Below are 24,401 nucleotides of genomic sequence, written 5' to 3' on the forward strand. Positions count from 1 at the left end.
ACTCAGTAAATATTTTTTTTAAGTGCTCTTCAAAGATCACGTAACTTTACTCGGTGGCTGCGCATGCGCCGTTGCTCTCCCCAATCGCTCATTTAAGCCACTCAGACGCGGTTCAAGATGTGGCTGAAACTGAAACTGAATCTGAGACCGGCTACTGGCATCTGCTCCATTAACGTCATCTCCACTTAAATTGGCGCACTTGGCCTGGGCTTGGTTTTTGCCATCTTTTGGCCTGACTTTTTAGGTTTTTCTTATTTTTTTGGCACATCTTTACAGCCATTGTGAAAGGTTGCCTCAGGGCGGCTCATTGTAAGTCATATTTATTAATTTTTTAAATTTTTTTTGGTAAGACAAAAGATCGAAAAGTATTTTTGGATCTGTTACTTCAGGGGATTACAGAAAGTTGTAGGTAATCCTATTGTATAAAAACTTGTGTTATTCAAAGAAGATAGGAGGTATTATTTATTTATATTTATACCTATGTTTAAACTATTTTTTATTTAAAAAACCTTAGTGACTCCCTCGACTTGACAGGTTCATTGCACCCCGTAATTACCTTAGGTAACTGCCAATACTTATGGGTGGTACGCCTTGACTAAAAAAACAGGCCATATGCAAAAACAATGCTAAGTGAACCCCGACTTTTATGTACATATAACTACAATATTCATATCTTTTACATATTTTGCATAACTCAGGGCAGGTTTGCTAATAAATTAACCCCCCACGCCCCCTTTTAACGACAGTCACTCTAATTAACTAAGACACACGTTGTTGCTTTATGAACGTACATTTTGTTTAATTGCTGAAGCATAAAAAAAAGACAAACACGCACACTGGCTTACAAAAGTATTTATGCAATAGGCGTTGCCTGCCACAAAAAATGGCTAGAAATCAGCTGGTTGACCATTTAAGCCAACAGCAAAAAAAAACTGGCAAAAGTGGCACTGCACTAAGTGCAAACAAATTCGAAAACTGCATATATGCATAATTGCCATGCCATTTGACTTGGCTCATCTCCTGTCTGCAGTTTTATTTGTCTTGCCATTGTAAGAAAAAAATCATAAAAACTTATCACCATATGCGAAAAAACGCACAAAGTGTTCAAAAATTAACTGAGTGATTAGCTCAAAGTGAATAAATTATTAAAAGTAAGCAAGCCATTGCCAAAAAGCAAACTTTTCAATTACCTTTCAGCCAATATTTCAGTCATATTATAATCGATTTTAGCCAATATTTAAGCCATTAAGTGTCGCATTCAAGAAAGGAATACCATTTTCGATTTGGGACTCTGATTGCCTTCGATCTGCATTAAAATGTCTACAAACTAGAGAAATCGAATTTTGGGCAGATTTTTGGCCAAAATCATGATGTTACCCCCATGAAAATTTGCAAAAATCGGGTCAGATTTTAGTTGGCCAGGTTTTGATGCAGAATTAATCTACTAGGAGCTCTAAGATCGGGAAGGTACAGCATTCATGGATACGGTAATTATTTTCCGAGTTATGGATATTATCCTGAAAAAAATCATCCCGGAAAACCGTGTTGACCAAGTTAAGAATAGGATGGCCAAAATGGTTACTTTTGAGTCAGTTCCTAGCACATATTTCAGTTATTTCTCGTCGGATTTTGAAAAGGATTACCATTTACTAATCAGGAAACCCATTGCTCCCAATCAGTATCAAAACTTTGCCAAAATCGAGAAATCAAATTTTTGGTCGTTTTCTGGCCAAAATCATGATGTTACCCCTATGAAAATTTGCAAAAATCGGGTCAAATTGAGGTTTTGATGCAGAAATAATCTACTAGGAGCTCTAAGATCGGGAAGGTATAGCATTCATGGATACGGTAATTATTTTCCGAGTTATGGATATTTTCCTGAAAAAAATCCCCCCGTATAACCTTTCCGACCAAGTTAAGAACAGGATGTCCAATGGTTCCTTTTGAGACACTTCCTAGCACATATTTCAGTTATTTTTTATCGGATTTGGAAAAGGATTACCATTTACTAATCAGGAAACCCATTGCTCCCAATCAGTATCAAAACTTTGCCAAAATCGAGAAATAAAATTTTTGGTCGTTTTTTGGCCAAAATCATGATGTTACCCCTATGAAAATTTGCAAAAATCGGGTCAGATTTTAGTTGGCCAGGTTTTGATGCAGAATTAATCTACTAGGAGCTCTAAGATCGGGAAGGTATAGCATTCATGGATACGGTAATTATTTTCCGAGTTATGGATATTTTCCTGAAAAAAATCCCCCCGTATAACCTTTCCGACCAAGTTAAGAACAGGATGTCCAAAATGGTTCCTTTTGAGACACTTCTTAGCACATATTTCAGTTATTTTTTATCGGATTTGGAAAAGGATTACCATTTACTAATCAGGAAACTCACTGCCTTCAATCAGCATCAAAACTTGGCCAAAATCGAGAAATAAAATTTTCGGTCGTTTTTTGACCAAAATCATGATGTTACCCCTATGAAAATTTGCAAAAATCGGGTCAGATTTTAGTTTGCCAGGTTTTGATGCAGAATTATTCTACGAGGAGATCTAAGATCGGGAAGGTATAACATTCATCGATAGGATAATTATTTTCCGAGTTATGGATATTTTCGTGAAAAAAACCGTCGGAAAACCTTGTTGAACAATTACATATGTTCAATATGAACATAAACATTTCTTTGCTTGATAAAAATAAAAATAATGCATCAATTTATAGCCAACTTTGCGGCTGTTGAATAAGATTGATCATTTAAAGTTGATTTTAAAAAGTCACTGCCTTAGTTCAGGCATTAAACAAATTTAAAAGAAAATGGGTCTAATTTGGAGAAAAGCTTCAAAGAAGTTATTAATATTGTGTTATTTGAATTAGTTAGAGCAACAAATATAGAATTTATAATTTATTGAAAACAAAAATCTTATTCAATTCTAAATTTCTAGAGACTGAATCAAGTTTGTAAAATATAGATCCGAAATCTTAAACATATTAAGTTCCTGAATTATAAGGACATAATTTGAAGACTTATCATCTTAGTTCCTTTTTCCACAAATTTTATAATGCATATCCAGCTGTTGATTTAATTTATCTGGCAGTTCATCAAAGTTTAAGATTTGTGAATTTGTTTATTTATTATTATGCGTTAGAAGTAGCATTCGAAGAACTCGACCATCTCTGGAGCCAATCGGCAGCATTTTTTTCCAAAGGGCTCAGTTCCACTTCCATTTTTTTATTCCTCAACTGTTTTTGACCAATATTATTTTTAACGGATTCACCAATGGGTTGTGTAGCGTTCTGAGGACCAAGCTCAAATACTAATTGAAAATCCATGTGTTTACCAAGACGATAGCCAAAACCAAATCTGGAATCTATTCCTGTGAATCAATTCTTGTGTAAATAAAATGTTATAAATAATAAATCGAATTATTATACCATGATTAATAGTTGGTATATTTGAAAATATAAGACTGATCAATGAAGGCAAGTCCCGTGGGGCTATGAAAGTTGTATGTGCCTTTGGTACTAAAACCAGACATTTAATAAAAAATTCGAAGATTTTGAAGATGAAACTCACTGTACGGTTGACTTATTAGAAGTAAAAGGCACAATTTATAAAAACTAAAGCAGTTTTTAAGCCAAAACATCACGAAAAACTCTGAAAACTTTTGTAAAATAAGAAAATATTATCGAAACTTTTTCCCAGCACGTCTGTTTCCCAACTTTACTGAAATGTGACTATGGAAAGTGCACTTTCCGTCTGCTTACTTTAAGTCTTTTTTTGTCAACAAAGTTGGCTCAAAGAAAATAGGCATCCCAGCTTCCTTCAACGAAAGACTTTTGTTACTTTATTAATAACCAACCATAAACTTCAACAAATTAACGCTTGGCACACACAGTTTCGTTTTGGTCATTAAATTTTATTAAAGGCTTTCGAAAATAAAGTACTTTTAAGGTAAACACTTGGCAAAAAAAATACAAATTAGAAATTGGTATGTTTCATTTTTATTTAGTTTGTATTCATACATTAAACATTTAACAATTGTTTCACAGTTCAGCGACATTATTAATTGTAAATAATTAATTTATATTTAGTTTAGTATTCTTAATTGTTTTTGTTGGTTTGTTATTTAAACTACACACTACACTAACAACGATGTGTAAAAATAAATGTATTTTTTTTTTATATAATATTCTTCGATTCTGTTTCTGTGTTTTTGTTTGGTTTGGTTGCGATGATTTTAGAATTAATTCTTATATCAGGCGTATAAGATATTCCATTTTCTACAGCTTGGTGCCAATTTTTGTATGTTTTTGGGTCCGAAACACAATGTGTGTGGCGTCTGGAACAGTTGCTGTTCGTTTTGGTAACACGAGGTAAAGTGCGCCTTGGTGGGATATCGACCCGGTCGATTCCTAGACGGGGGCTTTTCATCAATGCCACGCGAACAGAGAGTGCGAAACCAGGAGATAACCGGTGGTGACTATAATGCTGCCAATCATTATTGGAAAGCCAACTCTGTAATTAAATAAATATTATTATTTTAAGTTCGTTTAAGGGAATGTTTGAGACGCACTTGAAGAACTGCAGGAAAGTAAACTTGTAGCCATGTTGTTCAGCCACTCCGGCACAAACCACATTCGCAGAAGCTCCAATTAGTGTTCCATTGCCTGGTAAAGAATTGAATATTTAGAAGATCGAAATATTTAAAATAAAAATATTTAAGTAACTAACCTCCCAAACAGGCTCCCAGGGCGAGGGCCCAAACCAAGGGCTGCAAAGGCAGATTCAAGGTACTGTTCTGCGCCAAGGAAATGGTGATCTTTACCATCATTGTGGTCAATGGGATGTTGTCTACAAAAGCGGAAGCCACAGCAGAAACCTTTAATAGAACAAGAACCCAATAATAGAATCGTGTGTCATAGAATAGTTCGTAGAACAGACTCACCCAAAGTATTATTAAAATGGCCACCATAAGACGCTGATCCTCGCCTACGCCCAGGATAATGCCCTCGGTCATGTTGCCAATCCATTCAATCAAGCCCAACTCTGTCAGAGCCTCCATCAGGATAAACAGAGCCGCGAAGAAGAGAAGAGTGGACCACTCAACCCTGGCCAGAATGGCCTCCATGTCCTCAATATCTGCCAGAATGATGAGGAATATGGCTCCCAGCAGAGCAGTCCAGCCCAAGGATAGCCTTTGTAGCTCTGGAACCGAGTGCAAGAAGAACAGACTGATCACAAAGATCAAGGCGGCTGAGCATTTGATCAGAAGCGGCTTGTTGCGAATGGGATACTGAAAAACAACTCATAGTTATTATAAAAAAATAATAAATAATATTATAGGGAGTAGGTTACCTTTGCTTGAAGATTGGCCAGAGTTTGCTGATAATTGGGGGCAGGTTCAATAACCGCTGTCATACGTTTCTTGAGGCTCCTCTTCAAACGGTTCACCTTCTTCATTAGCGTCTGACGCACCAGCTCCTCATCCTTGGAGTAAGCCGATAAGCTGGCCGCTGCTCGCTTCCATACATGGATCTCGTGGCGCAGCTCCTCCACCTCGGGCGAGTCCTTGAACTGCAGGTCACTGATGTTGCGGAACTTGAAGCGCAGCTGGATGTATGTCTGCACCATCACCAGTAGTACTCCGGGCAACATGTGCAGAGTGAAGACAGCAAAGTTGACGCCCTAAAGAAATTACTTCTATTTAAAATATTTCCATTAAAAAAATGTTAAAGAAAAACATACATTCTTGGATATGTAGCTATTCGAGGCAATGATGACATTTGGAGGATCTCCCACTGGTGTCAGGGCACCGCCAATGTTCGAGTAGATGACCATACACATGAGTATGGGAACTGGATTGAGGCACATGACCTCGCAGAGTCGTATCGTCACCGGCGTCATTAGCAGAACGGTGGTAACATTGTCCAGGAAGGAGGACAGGACCGCAGTGAAGAGGCATAGGCAGTTGATCAGCGGCCAGACATGCCCGTTGGTTATCTTGTAGGCATAGACAGCCAAATAATCAAACACACCCGTCTCGGAGAGAATGGCCACCAGGATCATCATGCCAAAGAGAAGAAGGAGCGTTTCCACGTCAATCCAGCCCATAATGGTGGCCATCGAGGGGCGTGAATTGAGGGCCGCCAGAATGCCCACCGACAGCGTTGAGGCGATGATGGCGGCAAAGGTTCGATTGACAATCTCCCAGATGATCATCACATATAGTCCGCAGAGCACAGCCGCCGCATAGATTACTCCATCCCGCTTGTAGATCGGGGACTCGTCCACATTCAGCTGGAGCGGCAGCTCTCCATCAATAAAGCTGGTGAACTCGAAGCTCAGTTCCGTGTGATTGGACTGCGCCAGCCACAGCGGATCGATGGGAGTCAGCTCGAAGGTTCGCTGCTTCTTCGTGTCCTTGGTGGAGTCGATCAGGTGGGGATACACCACGTCCAGTTGCCACATTTGGCTGGCGTTCTGGATGTAGATCTCCAGGCCCTCAGCGTCAAAGTAGGTGCGCGTCACCAGCACTTGGAGCACGGGCAAGGGAACACTGTCGTTAATGGCCAGCTCATTCTCCTGCAGCCGAAAAGGACCACGGAGTCCCAGACCGATCCTCTGAAGATCGGATGTGGCAATGGGAAACGCTAAAAGAGAGATTTTCCATTAGATTGGATAACAATATACAAGGTTTGTATATCTTACCTCTTGGAGAGCTATTTCTAGGAACACTGATGAGGCTGAGCTGGTCCACGTGCTCGTTGTTGGACATTAGAAAGGCGGTGAAGACGCACCAGACCACCAGCAGAACGGCTATTTTGAACCAAATGAGATACTTTCGGATCTGAAAAGGATAAAGACGGAAAGTTCCTTCCTTCCTAAAAAGTCTCCCAATTCTAAAAAACTCACCAAACTCTTTCCGTGCGTTTCGGCTTCGTCATGCTGATCCTCATTGTTGTTCTCCAGGTCCCTGCAAGGGGAATCACAGAAAACTGGTTGCACTAATTACGTAACTGACAATCGAGAGTCACAGAACTACGAACCTGCCGTCTAGCACCCGCACTTGACCCGCCTCGTTTGTCACATTGATGCCGATTTGGGTGAAGGCGTGGGTGGCCATTGCTGTCTCCTCGTGGTGTCCATTCTCGATCCGACCATCTCCATCCTCCGCCGGCAAGGGGTCAACATCTGTGGTGTTAAAAATAAATGAATGTAAGTCATTAAAAAAAAGAGTGCCTTGTGTGGACTCAACCGTGGCCAGGAACTGGTAAATATTTGTGCAAAAATAAACCCATTCGCTGTTCGCGGAAGGACACTTTACGGAGGACTGTGGCCAGAAATTAACTTGGCCCAGCCATCTGCCACGTGGCGGCATTATTTTATTGGCCAAAGCACAAGGTAATCGACTCGAGGCTATAAATACACCTCAATGACCATGGGCGAGCTTGGGGACCCAGTGGCTGGCTGACGGATGGTCAGAGACAAGGATGCGGAATTTAAATGCTTCAAAGGACGGAGAACTTGTAGATACATATCTATCTATGAGGTTAGTTCCAAAAAGAGGAAAGTTAAGACTGTAGTTTGTGGAAGCTTTTTACTTTTTACTTGCCACATGACATCATGTGACGGAAATAGAACGAAACCCCTGCCATTATCATAATTTGCTGAGCCCCGAATAGTGCGTCCATCAAAACAATTGAAGATAAGACGTAAGCCGTAAGGCGACTCAAACTTTTGGTATGCAAATCAGGCGAAAGCCCGGACTTGGACTCGGAATCGGACTTGCGGAATTGCGGATCTGTGGACCTACGGCAGTCCAATGTCAATGGCAACGCCGACGCAAATGGCAATAAAAAATTCAACAATAATTACGGCAATAAAAAAGGTAGCAACACAGTCTGGCATAAAAAAGGAAATTATGCGATCCTAAGGGAGGGGCGGGCAGGATATCCAAAGCACTTACCGCCATGTAAACGTTCATGCTCCTGGCGAAAGGACGCTAGACTGGGATCCTGACGAATGCGTTCCGGCAGAGTTCGCCAGACTTGTAAGGCACCTTCTGTTACTTCGCTGCATGTGTGGAACGAGACCAGGACGCAGGACGAATTTTCGGAACAGGAGCAGTTTCGGTGGAGTCCATGGTTTGTGGATTTTTGTTACACATCGGGGACCAATGAAATGCGCCACCGAGAAAAAAAAAGAAATAAGCACAAAATAAAGATTTAATAAGATTACCAGACTTGTGTTTGGAATTTGTTTGTTCAGGTGCTTGGGCGTGGCACGCCCCATCCGCCCATCCTACAGAAAAACATTCAATAAATTTTTTAGCACATCTGTATTGATTTTTCTCCTCCTATTTGGGTTTCGTTTAGCTTTTCTCGTGCGTGCAACAATTTGTATTCATTTGATTCGACTTTTATAAAGTCTTTAAATTGAAATTGTTTACCCAGAAAGGGGTTTTTTCGAGGGTCCCGGCTTAAGCTATATGAAGTGGAAATACAATTGTGGTTAAGAGAGTGGATGGAAATCGTCTTAGCACGGAATCTGATTGACAACAAGTCTCGAAGGACTCTCGATGGAGATGCAATAAAATAAGATTAAAGTAAGTATACTTGACGGATCTGTTTACTAAAAAAAGGGCTAACTAGAGTGCGATGAGAAAAGCATAAAAAGTAAATCTTATAATCCCTCTAAGTTTAAGAATAGAAGAGATTTATTTAATATGACTAATTTGCCAAAATAATGTATTTTATCAGCCAGTTAAGATATCAAACTTTAGATTAAGTATCATAATTCATTTATCATTTGAAATAAGAAGCACTAGTGACTGAAACCCCATGGGTCAGTCAGTGACAACGTTTTATGCGTCACGTAGTCCACGATAAAACCCAAAATGATTTCAATTCTCATTCAAATTTCCACCGAGACTGGTCAAAATCATGCTATCTTCAGTACAGATTTATCAAAGATTCTAGAGCACTACTAGAGCTCAATTAAAGCAATGCCAGAGAGACTAACTATGTGGAAGTACAATCTCGGTTCGGACTAGGTTTAAGGTCGTTATCAGCGAGAAAGCCATCAGACCAGAGACAGAGACCCAGACCGTCCCGGGAAAGATGTCTATTTATACTGGCAATAAAATATTGTTTTCAGTTTCATTGCTAAAGCATTGTTTTCCATTTCAAATGCGAGTTTAATGACTCTTTGCCATAATTACGGGGACCCAACCAGCTGGGTCCCCTTCTTCGAGGAGGTGGGAGATGGGAGAACCCCTAGTACATACATATATGAAGAAGATACCTCGATGAAGGCACTTTGAGTGCATTGAGAATCGCATCACGTGTGCGGTCCGGGCCGAATAAATGCAATTTGTGCACTTGACTCAAGTGGGCACACAAATCTTAATTCAGTCGGCTCGACTAAATTTACTTAGGCCAGCGTTAGAGCGACGAGAGATGATGAGAAGTGCTCGAAGCAAGTCATAAATTATATTTACTTAAATTTCAATTAGCTGGCTTGATGGACGCGATGTAGACATGCCAGAAACAAAAAAAAACTGAACCAAAGACAAGACCGCCAAAAGAAATGCTGACACTGATTTTGTTGAACCAACTCACACCTTCGCGCATACTTTATTATATAGCTGCTATGTGTTGTATATATATGTCAGCTTGAACTTGCCTCAATTGCGATACTCTCAGCTTAGACGGTTCTACTTTAGGTACTCGTGCATAAGTCATGGGATTTTTGATTGCCCCATGAAATGGAATTGGAGAATTTCTAAGAACTTCAATTGAATTTACCTTTGCTGGGCTTTTTATAGCTAATTATTATCTCTTGACATATTGATTGACATGATATTGGTGTTCTTAAAGCTTAGACTTTTATAGAAACCCAAAAGACCAAAGACCAAGAATTTCATTAATTTCCAAGCGATGGAGGCTTACAAATGCTCTTCCACCCCAGACCATGATTAAATGATTTTGTTGATGGCTCTTAATACTTTCAACAGCTACTTTATGTCACGACGTTCGTTGGCCCAAGTGAAGTGAAGTGGCTCTGGTGTCAAAGATTGATTCACCCAGCTCGGGGCCTATGAAGGACACCCACAAACAAGCATGTCCTGGAGACGGGGCTATCGTTAACAGGAGCCAAACGAGTTTTCCACACGACTGGGGCCACCGACAATTTGTTGGGTTTTAAATTGGGGTTCACTTTGATAAAGAAAGTGCTTTAACTTTTAGGCAATAAATTGTTTAAAGCTTAAAACTAAAAATAACTTTTAAAGATAGATATTATATGGCTTTAAATGGTAGGTAGTATATCACTAAGCTTTTAACTAAAACTAGGTTACAGATCACAACTATAAATCAAGTGCATATTTTTTGAAGGTAAAAAAAAGTTTAAAAAAAGCCCTGACAAACACATACTCATCCTCGTATGAGTAATCCTCGGAACTGTTGTTGTAATTGTAGGCCATCCTGGCGCGGTAAGCTTCGTGGATGGAAATATGACACTCGCGAAAACACAAGTTTAGAATATCCGCGAAATAAAAAACGTATTATTACGTAAATTGCTATTTTTTTTTATTATTGTTGTTGCTGTCACCAACACACACGCACACACTCTCCTTCGCTCTTACAGACACATATGCATGTACATGGGTACATGGAAGCAATGGCGCTTTAATATGGAAGCCGAAAAAAATGTGAAATTTCCTTTGTTAATCGCATATTTTGGTGGAAATGCGATGGAAAAGCGCTGAGCTGCGAACTGAAAGAGAGTAGAACCTCAATTAAAAGGCGAGATCCCGTTGCCTTGACCACTTGTTGCAACTGCGCTTTTATTGTCGCGTGCCCTATTCGGTTCGAGTGTGTTTGCGTTTTTGTGCCGCTTGCCGCCAATCGTGACTGGCTTAGTGTTCAGGTTTTTCTTTTCTATTTGTTTTGGATTTATGGCGGTGCAGTCGCAGCCGAAAGCTCGAGCGGTACTAACTGCAGTACGTAGTTTTTTACCCTATTTTGTAGGTTTTAATGCAGCCGCTGTCGCTGTTGCTGCTGCTGCTCAGCGTCAGTGTCGCCGACAGAGCAGCGAAAGCAGCGCGTTAAAGAATAGGTACTCGAGCTCAAATATAAGTTTCCTGATATTCATATATTCGCTTTTCATCGGTTATCTCTCGCTGGCCGCGCTTTGCTCATTATTCGCATTTATGCTTTCGCCGCTGCCATTGCAATTGCACTCAAAGCCCAACTCATTCGATCAGTCTCTCTTATTCACACCATCTTCCCTTTCTTTCATCGAGCCGTGGTCGTGGCTTAACCCGAGCATCCATCCGACCAGCGCATCTCTCCCCCACACCAATTGTGGGGTTCTGCTCATCATTTTCGGCTTTGTCGAGTGCTTTCGCCCTCTCACTTAGTTAGTGTTTACTTTTCACTCTTGGTTTTAGTATTGTTGTTGTTTTGGATGCTGGCTGGCGTTGGCTTATTTGCACTTCTTTCAATTACACTTGATTTATCACATTTGACAGTTGTTCTGTGATGCTTTTGATCTTGCGCTCCGCTACACTCAGTTCTAGAGGGCATATGTGTGTGAATAAACATTAGTTTGACATTTTCAAATAAGCTTAAGGGGCTTCTTCCATTTTTAGGTTTTCGAATAAAACATTTTTCTAAGATATCCAGGTCTAAACTTTGGGTTAAGGAAAAGTATGGATTATATAAAAAAGACACTGCCAAAGCTAGTATCCTTTTCAATATTTCCCTTCTGTCTGTTGAACAAAATAGGAAATCAAGAAAAATATTTATACTATTTAAAAAAAAAATATTTGCTAAATCATTGGATCTAGAGTTGTTCTAATTCTGTATTCCATCATTTCGTAAGAGAATTAGTCCTTTACTTAACTTACCTTACTGAAATTAGCTCAAAAATCTAGGTCCTAAACGATTTATAGATAGATATTCTCTTAATCTATATCAAAATTTTAGAAACTAGTTTCTTATACTTTTTTAAACTATTTTCATAGGTATTTATAAGTACGTTTTATACGAAAATTCCCAGAACTTAATAAATTCGTGTAGTTTCAATTATACATTTTATTTTTAGACACAACCGGGTATAATTTTCATCAATTTGTTTCGGCTCGCTTCAAATGACTTTATGACACAAAATGAGCTCTGGAACTCGACTTTATGTATGAATAGTGTAATTTGTTGAGGAATCAGCTGCTGCTCCTGGCCCAATTATTCTGTTAAGAAGACCGCAAATTATGAAATAGCCCCCAAATTGATGGGGTATTCAGCGAGTGCTTCGAAAGACCTTGAAGTTCAAGGGTGCCTTCAATTCGCAGGCAAATTTCGCGGAGATGAGAAGCGAAATTGAGCCAAATCCGCAGCATCCAACCACCCGAATTCAAGGCATACGTATTAGGTGTACCTACACACATATATCCCCCTGTAATTGAAAGATCCCCCCTTGGGGGAAGGCACCTGTCAAAACTTTTGGCAGACGCATATCAACGAAACCGTTGTGCTCAGTAAGCAAATGGGGTTTTAAGCTGCAGATTTTTCCTTGGCAAGCTTGCAGACTCACTGACGTCACAGGTGTGGGGCACAACTTGGCAAGCTTGCATAACGCGCCAGGTAATGTAATACTTTTCCTCCAATAGATTAGAAAATCTTGGCGCGGACAGTCCAAGCCAGGGCCACAAGCAAGTGGAATCTGACACCGCGGCCACTTAATGATAGCCATTTCGCAGCTCACTCGGCTAATGAAAATTGTCTCCACGATGGCATGGAGCCAGGCCAGGCCAGGCCAGCATGTTGACCCAACAACCCATGTGCCAAGCTGCCCCAAGTGCCACAAGTGTTGGCGAAATGCAATTTAATTGAAACGGTACTTCGAACTAGCCGGTTTCGCATTACGGCGACAAGTTAACAGCCATATGCCATTGAAACCGAAATCGAATGGAAATTGAAGCGCCAGATGCCGGCGTTTAGCGTAATGTGCGCACTTTTTCAAGAGACAATCAGGCACGCCCCGTCTGGGCCCCGATTGTTTGTTGAGTTCTATTCAATCTGAAAATTGGATAAATTCCCAATACATTTTCATCAAAGTCATGGTCATGATATACACATGAAATAATTAAATATAAAATCGAATAAACCCACATGTTTGTTTTTTGTTTAATAAGTGTTAACCTTTTTATAAAAAACTATATTTTTTTATCATTAATTTTCTTCCGACTCCATTATTATTATCTTTGATTTATTTTTTATTGTGTAGTTGGTTAATTACTGCTAATTTAACAATGATTAGGCAATGATTAAGTATGCATTTAAATGGAAAAGCTATTCATTTGCTTAACCACTGCACTTATGACAAGATAAACTATAAAATTAGGATCTACATAGTTGGAAAAAATCCCTTCTAGAATTATAAGGCATAAAACATGTTCAGGATTAATACCAAACAATGTATAATATATATCTATGATAAGTATATAAGATAAAAATACAAATTTCTATTTATTTCCGTTTTTATAACCGCCTTTTAATTTTGCCGACAAACTTTTCAGGGTCAATAAAATTAATTAATATCTTTCATTGGTTATAAATAAATTTCTATAAATAGTTTTGCCAGTATTAATATACACGCCGATTGAGGAAAGCATTTTAAAAGTGCTCAGTATCCATTTCATAAATTAAATGAACACGCGCTCATCAAACGACTCAGTTCTTATGCCGGGATATAAAATATATTAAATCAACTCAAAGTTGCCTAAGTAAGACGCACTCGTAGATACAAAGATACACAGATACTGACACGCACACCCCTATGGACACACCCACATGTTGAGCCGAGAGTTGATGCTTTATATAGGTCATTGTGCGACAACGTTGATAACAAAATTACAGACCCGAAAAAACGTAATTTCGTCCAGTCGGTCATTTGGTTTGACTTCCCAGCCCAATTTTAACTTTTCGCCTCCTCAGCCGAGGGCACTGTAAAAAAATTTATGCTATTTTTTTTTATCAAAAATGCCAAGTAGGAAAGTTTATCAAAGTCAAAGAACTTTGAGTTAACATCAGTCTTTGAAACCCTCTAAGCCCTAGGACCCTGTTAAGGCTAGGATATTTTTCTCAGTGCCTGGCTGATGGGCCATGCCATTCATGTGGCGCTTTCAGTGCGACACGCTTCATTAATTTCGAGAAAATTGAAAGCATGAAACCGCCGCAAAGCATTCAGCATCCAGAACTCGGCAAGTCGCATGTGAGAGACTTTAAAGTTTATTTTTAAAACCCTCATGGGGGATCAAGAGCATCCAGAGCAGGCCTCGATTAACAAGTCAATCTTATGCCGGCGGTAACTTTCCATTGCGAAAAACGTAAGTTAAGTTAATTAATTGAAAAATGCGCCAGCCCTCGACACGTTTCAATTGCCACCCCCGGTAATCCGAGCCACCATCGCAGCCGCCACTCAAACAGAACCAGAAACAGAAACTTAAACCGAAACAGCTGCCAGGCGTTAACAAAAGGTGATCGACAAATTACACACGTTCCTAATAATGATTTACCATAGTCACACGTTCCAATGACGCCGCCATAAATCGAATTGCGTTCGGTCAAGGGCCAAGTATTAGCCACTTGGCTAATGCAGCGAAGTAGGGCCTGGAGGGCCACCCTCCATAGAAAATAGGTGCAAATTGCGGTCGAGTTTGATTTGCAAATAACTGGCATAGCTGGCTATCATTTGCATTTTTAATTTTCACAATTATTACGAGATAAGTTGGTAGTTCGTAAATTAAAATGCAGTTACAGAACATTATAATTATGCAAATTTTTATGGGGATTGGTTAAGGCACATGTCATGAATAAACTGAAGCTCTATTAAATGTTAATTGTTAATTTATGCCTATCAGCTCAAACACTAACATTTCTAAATGATGTAAAATGTTCTTTAATTTTCATATCACCCTGATTCCTCCGTGACCTTTCTCCTCCTCACCCAATCACTGCTTTTCCCAAAAAGCCAAGTGTCAGCTGCAGTGCCCTAACCCAATTTTGGCATTAAAGGCTTTAATTATTCATGTGCCATGTTTATGATACTCGCTGTCACGCACATTTTCCACACTCTTGGCGGGCTCATAATCACATTTTGCATTTTCTCAGAACAATGCCAGGGCAGGCTCTTGGCCGGAGAGGATATTCTGGTTAGGGCCTCGTAGGTGGCACTTGGCCAATGACCTTGGCTGGCTTGGACGAGGTCGTAGTCGCAGTTTGCGTTATGTGCAAGAATTTTAACACAGGACTGACCCACATTCGTGTATTTTAATGGCTTATTTGAAGACGCCGACCAGCCAACGGGGCGGATGAGTGATGTACCCGAGCTGATATTAAGCATACGCCGAGTTGGCTCGCAGAGTCCCTCTACTGCAGAAATTCTGTAAATATTTGTCTATTGCCTTCAACCAAAAACGGAATAAATAGAGAATAGAAACTTGGTAAACAAATTGAAAATTAATTGCGAAATAATGTGCCAAAAAGGAGGGAAGCCGGAGAAAAGTTTTCGTTTTGTTTTTCGATTTTGTTGATTTACCCAAAGGCCAAAAAAGACCCCAACAAATTAATTAGTATTTTTCCAAGGCACCCTCGCTTATTTCCCAGCTCATGTCCCAACAGCAAAGGGAATATATTTTGCACTTAATGCCAGGCACGTTGGCGGGACACTTTAAGGACCCAAAAGCACGCCTCACTTGGCAGCCTGATTGATGGCTAGATGGATTTTCTTGAATGTCAATACCTGATTCTGGCCGCCCAGAAATATGCCCACGAATGCCTTTCAAATTCAATGAAGTGCTCTCCCCGTATTGAAACATTAATGGCGCCGGAAACAGGATTCCCCACATTTGTCTTTTGTTTGGCCGAACGGAAATTAAATGTCTGACATTAATTTCGCTCTTGTTTTTCGTTTTTGTCCGGGCCAACACATGTTGCCCCCATTCCCGGAGAAAATTAGACTCGCACGGAGTCGGTACGGACTTTAGGTTTATGTTTATGTTGCGGTCGAGGCGAAACAGCCTCCATGTCCGGGGCTCCGACGTACAAGGCACGTGCCTCTGGCCGGGACATAAGAAAGCCATATAAACATATAAATATACGAGTATGAGTATTCTGCATTAACAGATGTAAGGCCGCACAGGTCTCGCCCCATGAACTTTGGCATCTTTTGCCAAAAGAGAATCGCAATCTAGTAATGGGGAAGGTTCAAAGGAAAACTTGGTAAGAGCAAAAACAGGGAAAAGGATCAGACAAGCTCATAACCATGGTGAAAGTCTTTTTAATTGACTTCTAGGAATTATTTCTAAATTTTCACGGAAGATTGGTTAATTAAATGTTAAATAAAATGATTTTAATTTTATTTTCTTTGAGAAGTTTTCTGAGAACCGCCATTATGGCTATGTTTAGTTAACCAAATTATCATTCTTACTTACTTTGGCTGTGGAAACTTGTCGCTTTTGGTCGACGCCTGTCGGTGGGGCCACAGGCGCTTGCTCACCTTCACCCGCATCTTGAAGGGCCAGATGTTCTTCCGCTTCTTGTGGATGCCACTGCCGCTGGCGCTGACGCTTCCGCTTCCACTCCGGCTCCGGCGTCGGGATTCCGTGTTTTCGGCACTGTGACCCACTGTGCTTGTTTCCGTTAACTTGTTGTTGTTGTCGTTGTTGTTCTGATTGACGGCAATGGGCGGCGGGGGGCTGGGCGCGGCGTGAACCCGAACAGGCGCAATTTTGACTGGTTTTTTGGGGAGCGTGTTAAATTAATTAAGCCGCTGACGTTATTGGTCTAGACGCTGGCGATGAACTTTCCGCAGGCTGTTTGACTTTGATGTTCGGATGATTAGTTTGGAGAACCCTTAACTATTAATACTAATTATTATCGCAAATCACAACAAATGCCTAGATTTTAAATAATTTTCCTTTTTGCTCGAGGCTAACGCTGCCTTTACTGTCGGTTTAGGCCTTTCTTTTGTACATTTTGACGTAGTATGGCGTTTTGTGCCTTTTCTTCATAAAAACGTATTACTCATTCGCAGCGTTGGTCCCTACAAAATGCGACGGGTGTTAAATAAATTGAAAAAAAATACATATAAATAAAACAGCTGCTTCCCCCCCTGAAGCTCATGGTTGCGTCACACAGGGTTGATTAATTATTCAGGGTCTGGAGTGACGAAAATAGTTGGCTGGCTCAGAAACAAGGCTCGACCGAATCGCCTAATTGGGAATCAATATTCGTTTAGTTTTTCATGGCCTAATTCCTACCAAATCAACCGAATCAGATGGAACATCAAAACTCAATCGAAAAGGGCCACTCTCAGGAATGAGATACGTCATCCTTCGCGGTTGATAGACCACGTTCCATCAGTTGATTTCCAATGTGTAACACATACCATAGTATTACATATTTGCTTATTAAGTTCTATTTAATTATGGCTTGTTCAGCTAATTAGTCGGGGCAAACCTACATCCATTAAACGATTTAGCTGTCGTATAATTAAAAACCTGGCCGAAACAGCACACATTTAAAATTATTGTTGGCCATCTGGGGGATTAGGCCGCCAGGATGTGGGCAGCAGTTACGGCTAAAATGCAAAAGAGACACGTGTACGGCTCCCAATGGGATGAATATTTTTGGCTGCCCCATATCCCGAAAAAAAGGTGCCAAATATATCCTGTGCGATAAGCGGAAATTGCCTTCACGGATATGTCATCGTGGTAGGATATTTATGTGTATTTTTTTTCCTAAAACATAAATGTGTCAGGCTGACCTAGATGGGTATAAAAGGTACATAATTCTATCAACATCAAGAATAAATATTTTACACTTTAATTGATGAGTTTTTTTTATCTTTCCTTAAAATTCATAAATATTCCCAAACTTATTACATTTCCTTCTCTAATTACTAATTGATTACACTCTGCTAGACAAGAAAGTGAAAATATGAACAGGAGAGTAATATAGCCCGAGGATTCATTTCACAGGCAATGTGTCAGTGGTGTGGTTGGAAAACTTTTCGTATCCTGCCCCAGTGCCCAAAATTCTTTAGGAAATTAACGCCACAAAAGTTTTGACTTTCGGCAACCCTCCGGCAATCACTCAAATTTATTTGAGTTTTCGTTAAAAGCCAACAAAAATTCATGTTCATGAATGTTGCTTTCAATCATTTCTTTGAGGACTTGGGGAAAAAGGATATACTGACGAAAAGGATATCTAATGTGTATATTATGTTGTGGAGAAACAGGCATCTCACACAGACACTTCTAAAATGGCATGAATATTTAAGGGAAATGTTGAAAAATGTTTTCAAAGCTTTAAAAACTAACATAAAAAGCCAGCCACGTATAAAATAAAGGACCTGCTCGTGTGTGTTAGTGGATTAACTTTTTGCGTTGCCTACTTTTGTGGGTGGCCGTTTGAATTACTTTATTTTTTTATTTTCATTTTCATGTCCACACCCCTGTCACTGCTGGCTGCGATGCCACTTCCTGACGATTCAATTTGTCCAGCTTAATATATTGCTTATTTGCGTGGCCTGTCAGCCGCTCAATTATTGATTGGGTTGGGCCATTCCGGCTGCTCATTTAGGTGCGACCCAGAATATCATTCATAAATTATGAAATATTTGCCAGCCACTGATAGCCTGTGTCTGCCATCCTGCCAAGGACCTCTTCACATGCCATCGGGCCTGAATGTTTAAGCGGAAAATGCTGTAACCCAGCCAGGTGTGGGATACCTGTCATCCGGACCTGAATTTCTCACAGATTAAAACTGCAGACGGGGTATTTCTGGGGAATCCTGCGGTTAATTTATAAAGTCGAAATGCAGTCACCAGACGCTAACCAATTACTCAGCCAGCCAAAAGCCGAAACAGACTAATTACCTAAGCTTAATGCAAAAGAAAAAAAAATTAAATAAGAAATGGTTGACTTTCTCTTCGTTTCGGCTTATCCTAATGAGCAAAATTATCCTGGGAGGCAAAAGGTAATGCGAGACTTGAAATAAGATAAGGACTTGAGGACTTCTGGCTCGGGAACAAAGCAAAAATTTCCATAATTAAATGTGCTTTTATCTTTTATTTTTTCTACTTTTTAATCTACCCCACTGCTACTGCAACCACATGAACTTCAAAAGGCGAACAAAAAGGCACTGAAAATGTGTTCCTTTATTTGCGACTTAATGGTAGATGCTCACTTTAAGTTAATTTTTTGTGCGCGTGATTTTGATTATTTGTCCCGATTTATTAGATTATTATTATTTCTTTTTTCTCTTTTCTTATTGTATTTTTTTATTGTTTGCCACTCGAAGCTTAGAACTCGAACGCGTTTGCCGGAGAACGTCCGTTTCAAGCGAAAGTTGTAAACTGAATAAATCTGCGGACCCGTCGCCGCGTTCCTAGTTATATTTTCAGCCGGTTACTGGCGATTCCGACGCCACACAGATACAGAAACACACACACAAATGTCGATACAAGCTCAACTTCGTGCGCAGCTGTTTTCGGTTGAATGGCGCATTGAAAGCGCGGCGCCAATTGAATGGAATCCCAAGCTTTCAATAGCTGTTGAATGCCACAATTTGTTGTTGCTTGTGCTTTGTTTTGGGCCACTGGAAGTGGTTGTATTCCAGTGGCCAAACACTTGAACTTGATGGCTTTTTGGGATGGTTTTTTTAAATGGGTTTAAATAAACATTTCTTTGCGTGTCTGTAACTTGTTGCAACTTCTAACTAGGTTAGATCCCTTGGTACTTAACATTTCATTATATTATATTTTATTTAGAAATACATACCAGTTTAATTTATCATGAAGAAAACTATATTTAAATTGTTATTATTTAATCAAGAAGATGCATATTCTCAGAAATTATCAAAGTAACAACTAGGTCAGTTGCCTTTGTTCATTAATATTTAGATACAAATTTATTATAATATACATCTATATATATTTATGTCACGTAATTTCCGGAATGGTATGATTTTTTAATTGAGTCATTTTTTGCTTATATTTTATCAGCCTATGATATTTTGTTACTCTGAATATTTCACCATAAATATTTTATCAAAATGTACAGAAATTCTAATACTATTAGTCAAACGTTATGTTAATATTAAGTAATATGCTTTTCAAAAAGAAAACTGAAAGAGGTTGAGTAATTAAGGCTAGACCTATAAATAAAAACACATACTTTTCGGTTTATAAATTGTCAAAATTTTGATTTTCCAAAGAGTTCAATAAATGTTGCCTAAAAAGCCTAATTGAATCCAGCCATGTGACCAAACACAGCACGAGACACCTTATTTAAAATCAATATGTCATCCAGACATATAGAAAATTCCCTAACTAATCGATTGTTTACCAATGCTTTTGATTGCTAATTATAATATGATCATTTAATATGCAGAATTCAACAAGTTCGTGTGTTTTCATCATCGAGAGACAACAGGCAATTAGCACAAATTTAAAACACTTGTCATGCCATCTAAAAATAGTAGGACAAATGCCAGTAAGTCGAGAATCTGGACTGGAAAGCTTAGTGGATGAGAGGCTTCCTCAAAAAGCGAAAGTAAATTTCTGCAAAAACAGAACAGCTTTATCAAATTTGAGGCAATGTGTGCCGTGTGTTTATTTATAGGCCAAACATGATAAGTTCCAGCAGAGCTCGACTTAAGCCCGGGTTTCCAATTCAGATCCGGATGAGGGACACCCACGCGCTCACAACCCACATCCCACACAACTGTGCAGACAAAAGGCAAATTTATCAAACGGGCCATGCAAAGTGCGTCGTCGTCTCAATTTTCTCGATTTCTTGGCATTTCGCATCTTAGGCATACATATCCATAGAATACACAAAACATGCCACTGACAATGAAACACAAAATAAACACGCTCCAAGGAGCCCAGACACTCGTGCGTATTAGTTCTTGTCACGAGCATTTTGACATTTGAACGGCTTTAAAGTATAATATTTACGGTCTTTTATTTTGCAATTTTCCGCACCCAACCCACATTCAATGGAAATGATAACAATAATAATGCTGATGAACGGCAATATGCGGAGTGAGGCCAAATGGATGGCATGGTTTATGGACTTTTTCTAAAGATAGCAACAGGTTTTTATAACCTATTTCATAGCCAGATAAAAAGTTAATTAAATAAGGAGAATTTTAAATTAATGCTAATGCAGAACAAATAGATAATTTTCTATGCATTGTTCTCTAGCAAGTTTTTTGATTAAGTATTCCATGTACAAGCAAACCCATTATTAAGTAAATCCCATACCATATAATAACTTATACATAATTCATTCTAGCTCAACAAGGTTAGACCCCGGAGAAAAGTAGATATGTTTGGGTAACCGGAACTTTTACAGCCCTTAAGCTCCATCCCTTGGCAACAGAAAGGTATTTACAGTTTGACAGAAAATTTAACGTGGAAAACCCAGAGACACCCCCCGTCATCGTATGACATGTTTCCGCAAACAACACACATCGCGCCACCAACAAACTTGGGTTTTACACATCCAACTATATATATACATATATGTGTAGTACATGGATTTATATATCTATCTGGGTGTCAATATGTTCTTCTAATGTACGCCAGGAGTTGAAAAGGTGGAAATTAATGGTTCAAACTGTCAATGCCAAGGCCGATAAGCGGCCTTCGACTATTCCAGCCGCATGTCTCCCCCGTTTCCCATTCAAAACCATCTAGTGGTGCTAACTAATAGCCATAAACAATGGCAATTGCCGGAAGGCTATTACCGATGGATTGTACCGGCTTAAATGCAATAATACATGGCTTGCCACCAGGCCAATCCGCAAATGCAAATTAATAATGAATAATGTATGCAGGCATAAGTACGAGTATCTGGAATCTAGAATTTCCCCATGCCCTGTAGCGCGCAGTATGACTTCATAAAAAATAAATATATAATACATAGAAGTCTTTGACTTACAGGGTGATACAATATAAATTTTTATACTCAGAATTGGAAACTTCACAAAATTCACTATTAATCACAATTAAAGTTACTTTCGAAGAAAAAGGATGAACGTATTACAAGACACTTTTAAAACATATTTATATGTAACTTTTCTTTCAAAAAGAATATTATACCTAAGACCCTGTATAATTATGGACCACAATTAGGTAGAACTGCGTTGTAAGCTATCTGTTTCAGCGAATTACAAACCCAAGATTTCCCTTTAATTGTTAATTACTAAAGCGGAACTTTTAATTTAAGATGAACTGGATTAAGCACACTTTTCATCAGGTTTCCACATCAGCGATAACGCCTGGATTTATCTTAAAACTTTCGGCGTGGGAGTGTCGGCTTTAGCCTTTATATGACACATGTTTATGGAACCCCTTATTATTCAAAGAGCTAAGATCTCTAATGCCTTAATATCACAAACATCTGCGACTCGCCAGCGGAAATCAAGATATATAAATATAATGCAAAGCTAGTCCATTGTTTAGCTATAATAATATTTACACATTTTCTTTGTGTCTGGTCTATTTTCACACGTGTCCAGGGTATTATATTATTGATTATCAACAATACTTTCATATATACTTATAAGTATATCAAATGATAGTTCCCAGAATTGGTTTTTGAAAACAAAAGCTGGCCGGAAGCTTGACAGGTGAAGGTAGCGTGTTCTAACTTAGCTGGAAAAGGTTCCGGAAAATAAAATATATTTTTTTAAAGCTAAAAAGCAATAGATGAAACAAATGTATTACTCATTTTATTACTGGGGAAAGTTTTTGTACTGCATACATCCATCACACAGCTGGATATGCTGTTTTTCTCAGAAGGTCCCAATATTTCAGCATACGCTCATGTTCAAACTGAAATAAATCAATTGAAATCAATTTCAATGGAAACCATCTGTTGCAGTTCCCAGCGGCTTAAATTCCATAAAATGTAACCAAATTGATTTCTTTCGAAAAACAAACAAAGGACAGCCGATGGACCGTTATTAAGCGACTTAGCGAAACATAAAAAGGAAAAGTTTTGTGCCGACTAACCACAATTAAATGCCAGGAGCAAACAACAAACTGGCTAATGAGAAAACGAGAGGGAAACTTTCAGCAGAGTGATGGGCTGAGCACCCGGGCGTATACTTAATAAAGAAATATGGTGATGAGAACGAGCCACCCGGGGCGTATACTTGATGCGGCCGACTTACCACTTGCTCCGATGCTTGGCATTCAAATGCAACCAGCTAATGATCTCCTGCAGCTTAGACTGTCGCTCCTCCTCCTCCTCGTCCTGGTCCTGGTCGCAGTCCAGATGATAAGGATCACGGGTGTGGTCGGTTATCGTAAAAGTGGGCTTGGTATATCCATAAGGAGATGACATTTTCACGCACAATAAAAAACAAAACTGGCACACACACACTTTACTATTTTGAACTCTCAAGAATATGCCAACAATTTAACTTTTTTTGTTGTTTTTCACAGTTGCCGTCACATCTTTATTGGCCTTCGGGGAGGGTCCAAGGGTCGGAGACTAAGTCTAAGCCAATTTCCAATTTTCACTTTATTTCTTCGCCAAATTAATTAAAATTCAACCGTCCCATGGCGATGGATTTCAGGCTGCTTGGCTTTCCCGCTCGCGGCTGCCATAAAACTGCTGGCCATCCTCCTCTCCACATGGCTGACACCTCGTACCGCCATCGTCATAGTCACATAGCCGACCCCGCCTGCTCCGCCGCCCTTCTGGCCATTTGTTTGAGCACAAAAACTTAAAATACCATTTACCTATGGAACGAGCGCTGTGGAAAGCGTGGAAATGGAAAGCGCAGCGGCTGAGAAAATCCCTTGCTGCTATTCTATTTTATTTTGTGCTCATTTATTGACCAGTGTTTGTCTTTCTATATACTGGACTCTATATACAAAAGCACTCTTCTGGCCTGGCCAGCATTGAACTTGGCAATGGACAGTCTCACTAGTATTATTTGTGATTGTTTATGTCCATTTCCTCCTAGATGTAAGTGCAATAGGAAACAAAAAGAAGAAAAGCAGCTAATTATGAAACTTTTACGGGTAATAATTGCATAATAAATAAAAAATATGAAAATTTAAAACCTTATTTATCAAAAATTTTTAGAAAACCTTTTGACAGCCAAATGACAGCAATAAAATAAGGCGCCAGCCTTTAATTTAAAAATATTCAATAAGATATTCGAATCTCTCTACATTTTTAGATAAAAGTATAGAAAAAAAGGTTAGTAAAAAATGTTGACAGATTAATTAATTTTAAAAGGCACGAGTCGATTTTCAATTAGAATTTTTCAATAATTAAGTATTCTGTTTTACTACCGACTTATTTTAA

The 24,401-nt window shown here is 39.3% G+C and overlaps 1 protein-coding gene and 1 long non-coding RNA gene across 4 annotated transcripts; both read right to left on the reverse strand.

Annotated features, from left to right (window-relative positions):
* Positions 1 to 2,916: 2,916 nt before the first annotated feature.
* Positions 2,917 to 3,739, reverse strand: LOC108124279 (uncharacterized). Its single transcript, XR_011442118.1, has 3 exons — positions 3,575 to 3,739; positions 3,433 to 3,522; positions 2,917 to 3,374 (listed from the first exon to the last, which is right to left on the reverse strand). It is a non-coding gene; the product is annotated as an uncharacterized lncRNA (long non-coding RNA).
* A 247-nt stretch (positions 3,740 to 3,986) lies between these two features.
* Positions 3,987 to 23,441, reverse strand: hoe1 (OCA2 melanosomal transmembrane protein hoepel1). Of its 3 annotated transcripts, XM_017240275.3 has the most exons (12): positions 19,255 to 19,435; positions 16,497 to 17,107; positions 7,968 to 8,074; positions 7,048 to 7,192; positions 6,914 to 6,974; positions 6,710 to 6,848; positions 5,747 to 6,651; positions 5,357 to 5,686; positions 4,947 to 5,294; positions 4,733 to 4,880; positions 4,575 to 4,668; positions 3,987 to 4,516 (listed from the first exon to the last, which is right to left on the reverse strand). In XM_017240275.3, exons 2-12 carry the CDS (start codon positions 16,571 to 16,573, stop codon positions 4,432 to 4,434), a joined length of 2,439 nt encoding a protein of 812 aa, XP_017095764.2. In that variant the 5' UTR covers positions 16,574 to 17,107; positions 19,255 to 19,435; the 3' UTR covers positions 3,987 to 4,431. The 3 variants fall into 3 exon arrangements, with proteins under 3 accessions (XP_017095764.2, XP_017095763.2, XP_017095765.2); XM_017240274.3 differs by lacking the exons at positions 16,497 to 17,107; positions 19,255 to 19,435 and adding an exon at positions 23,254 to 23,441; XM_017240276.3 differs by lacking the exons at positions 16,497 to 17,107; positions 19,255 to 19,435 and adding an exon at positions 10,435 to 11,013.
* Between the last annotated feature and the right edge of the window lie 960 nt (positions 23,442 to 24,401).

This window comes from Drosophila bipectinata, chromosome 2L (assembly GCF_030179905.1).
Source record: "Drosophila bipectinata strain 14024-0381.07 chromosome 2L, DbipHiC1v2, whole genome shotgun sequence".
Taxonomy (NCBI): domain Eukaryota; kingdom Metazoa; phylum Arthropoda; class Insecta; order Diptera; family Drosophilidae; genus Drosophila; species Drosophila bipectinata.

Excerpts from the sequence above, each read along its gene's own strand:
- hoe1 (XM_017240274.3), bottom strand. The coding sequence starts at position 23,426 with ATGTCATCTCCTTATGGATATACCAAGCCCACTTTTACGATAACCGAC. Across the intron at positions 6,975-7,047 it reads GTGCGGGTGCTAGACGGCAG|GGACCTGGAGAACAACAATG; the intron begins GTTCGTAGTTCT and ends TTCCCCTTGCAG. Across the intron at positions 4,881-4,946 it reads CCATTTTAATAATACTTTGG|GTTTCTGCTGTGGCTTCCGC; the intron begins GTGAGTCTGTTC and ends GTTCTATTAAAG.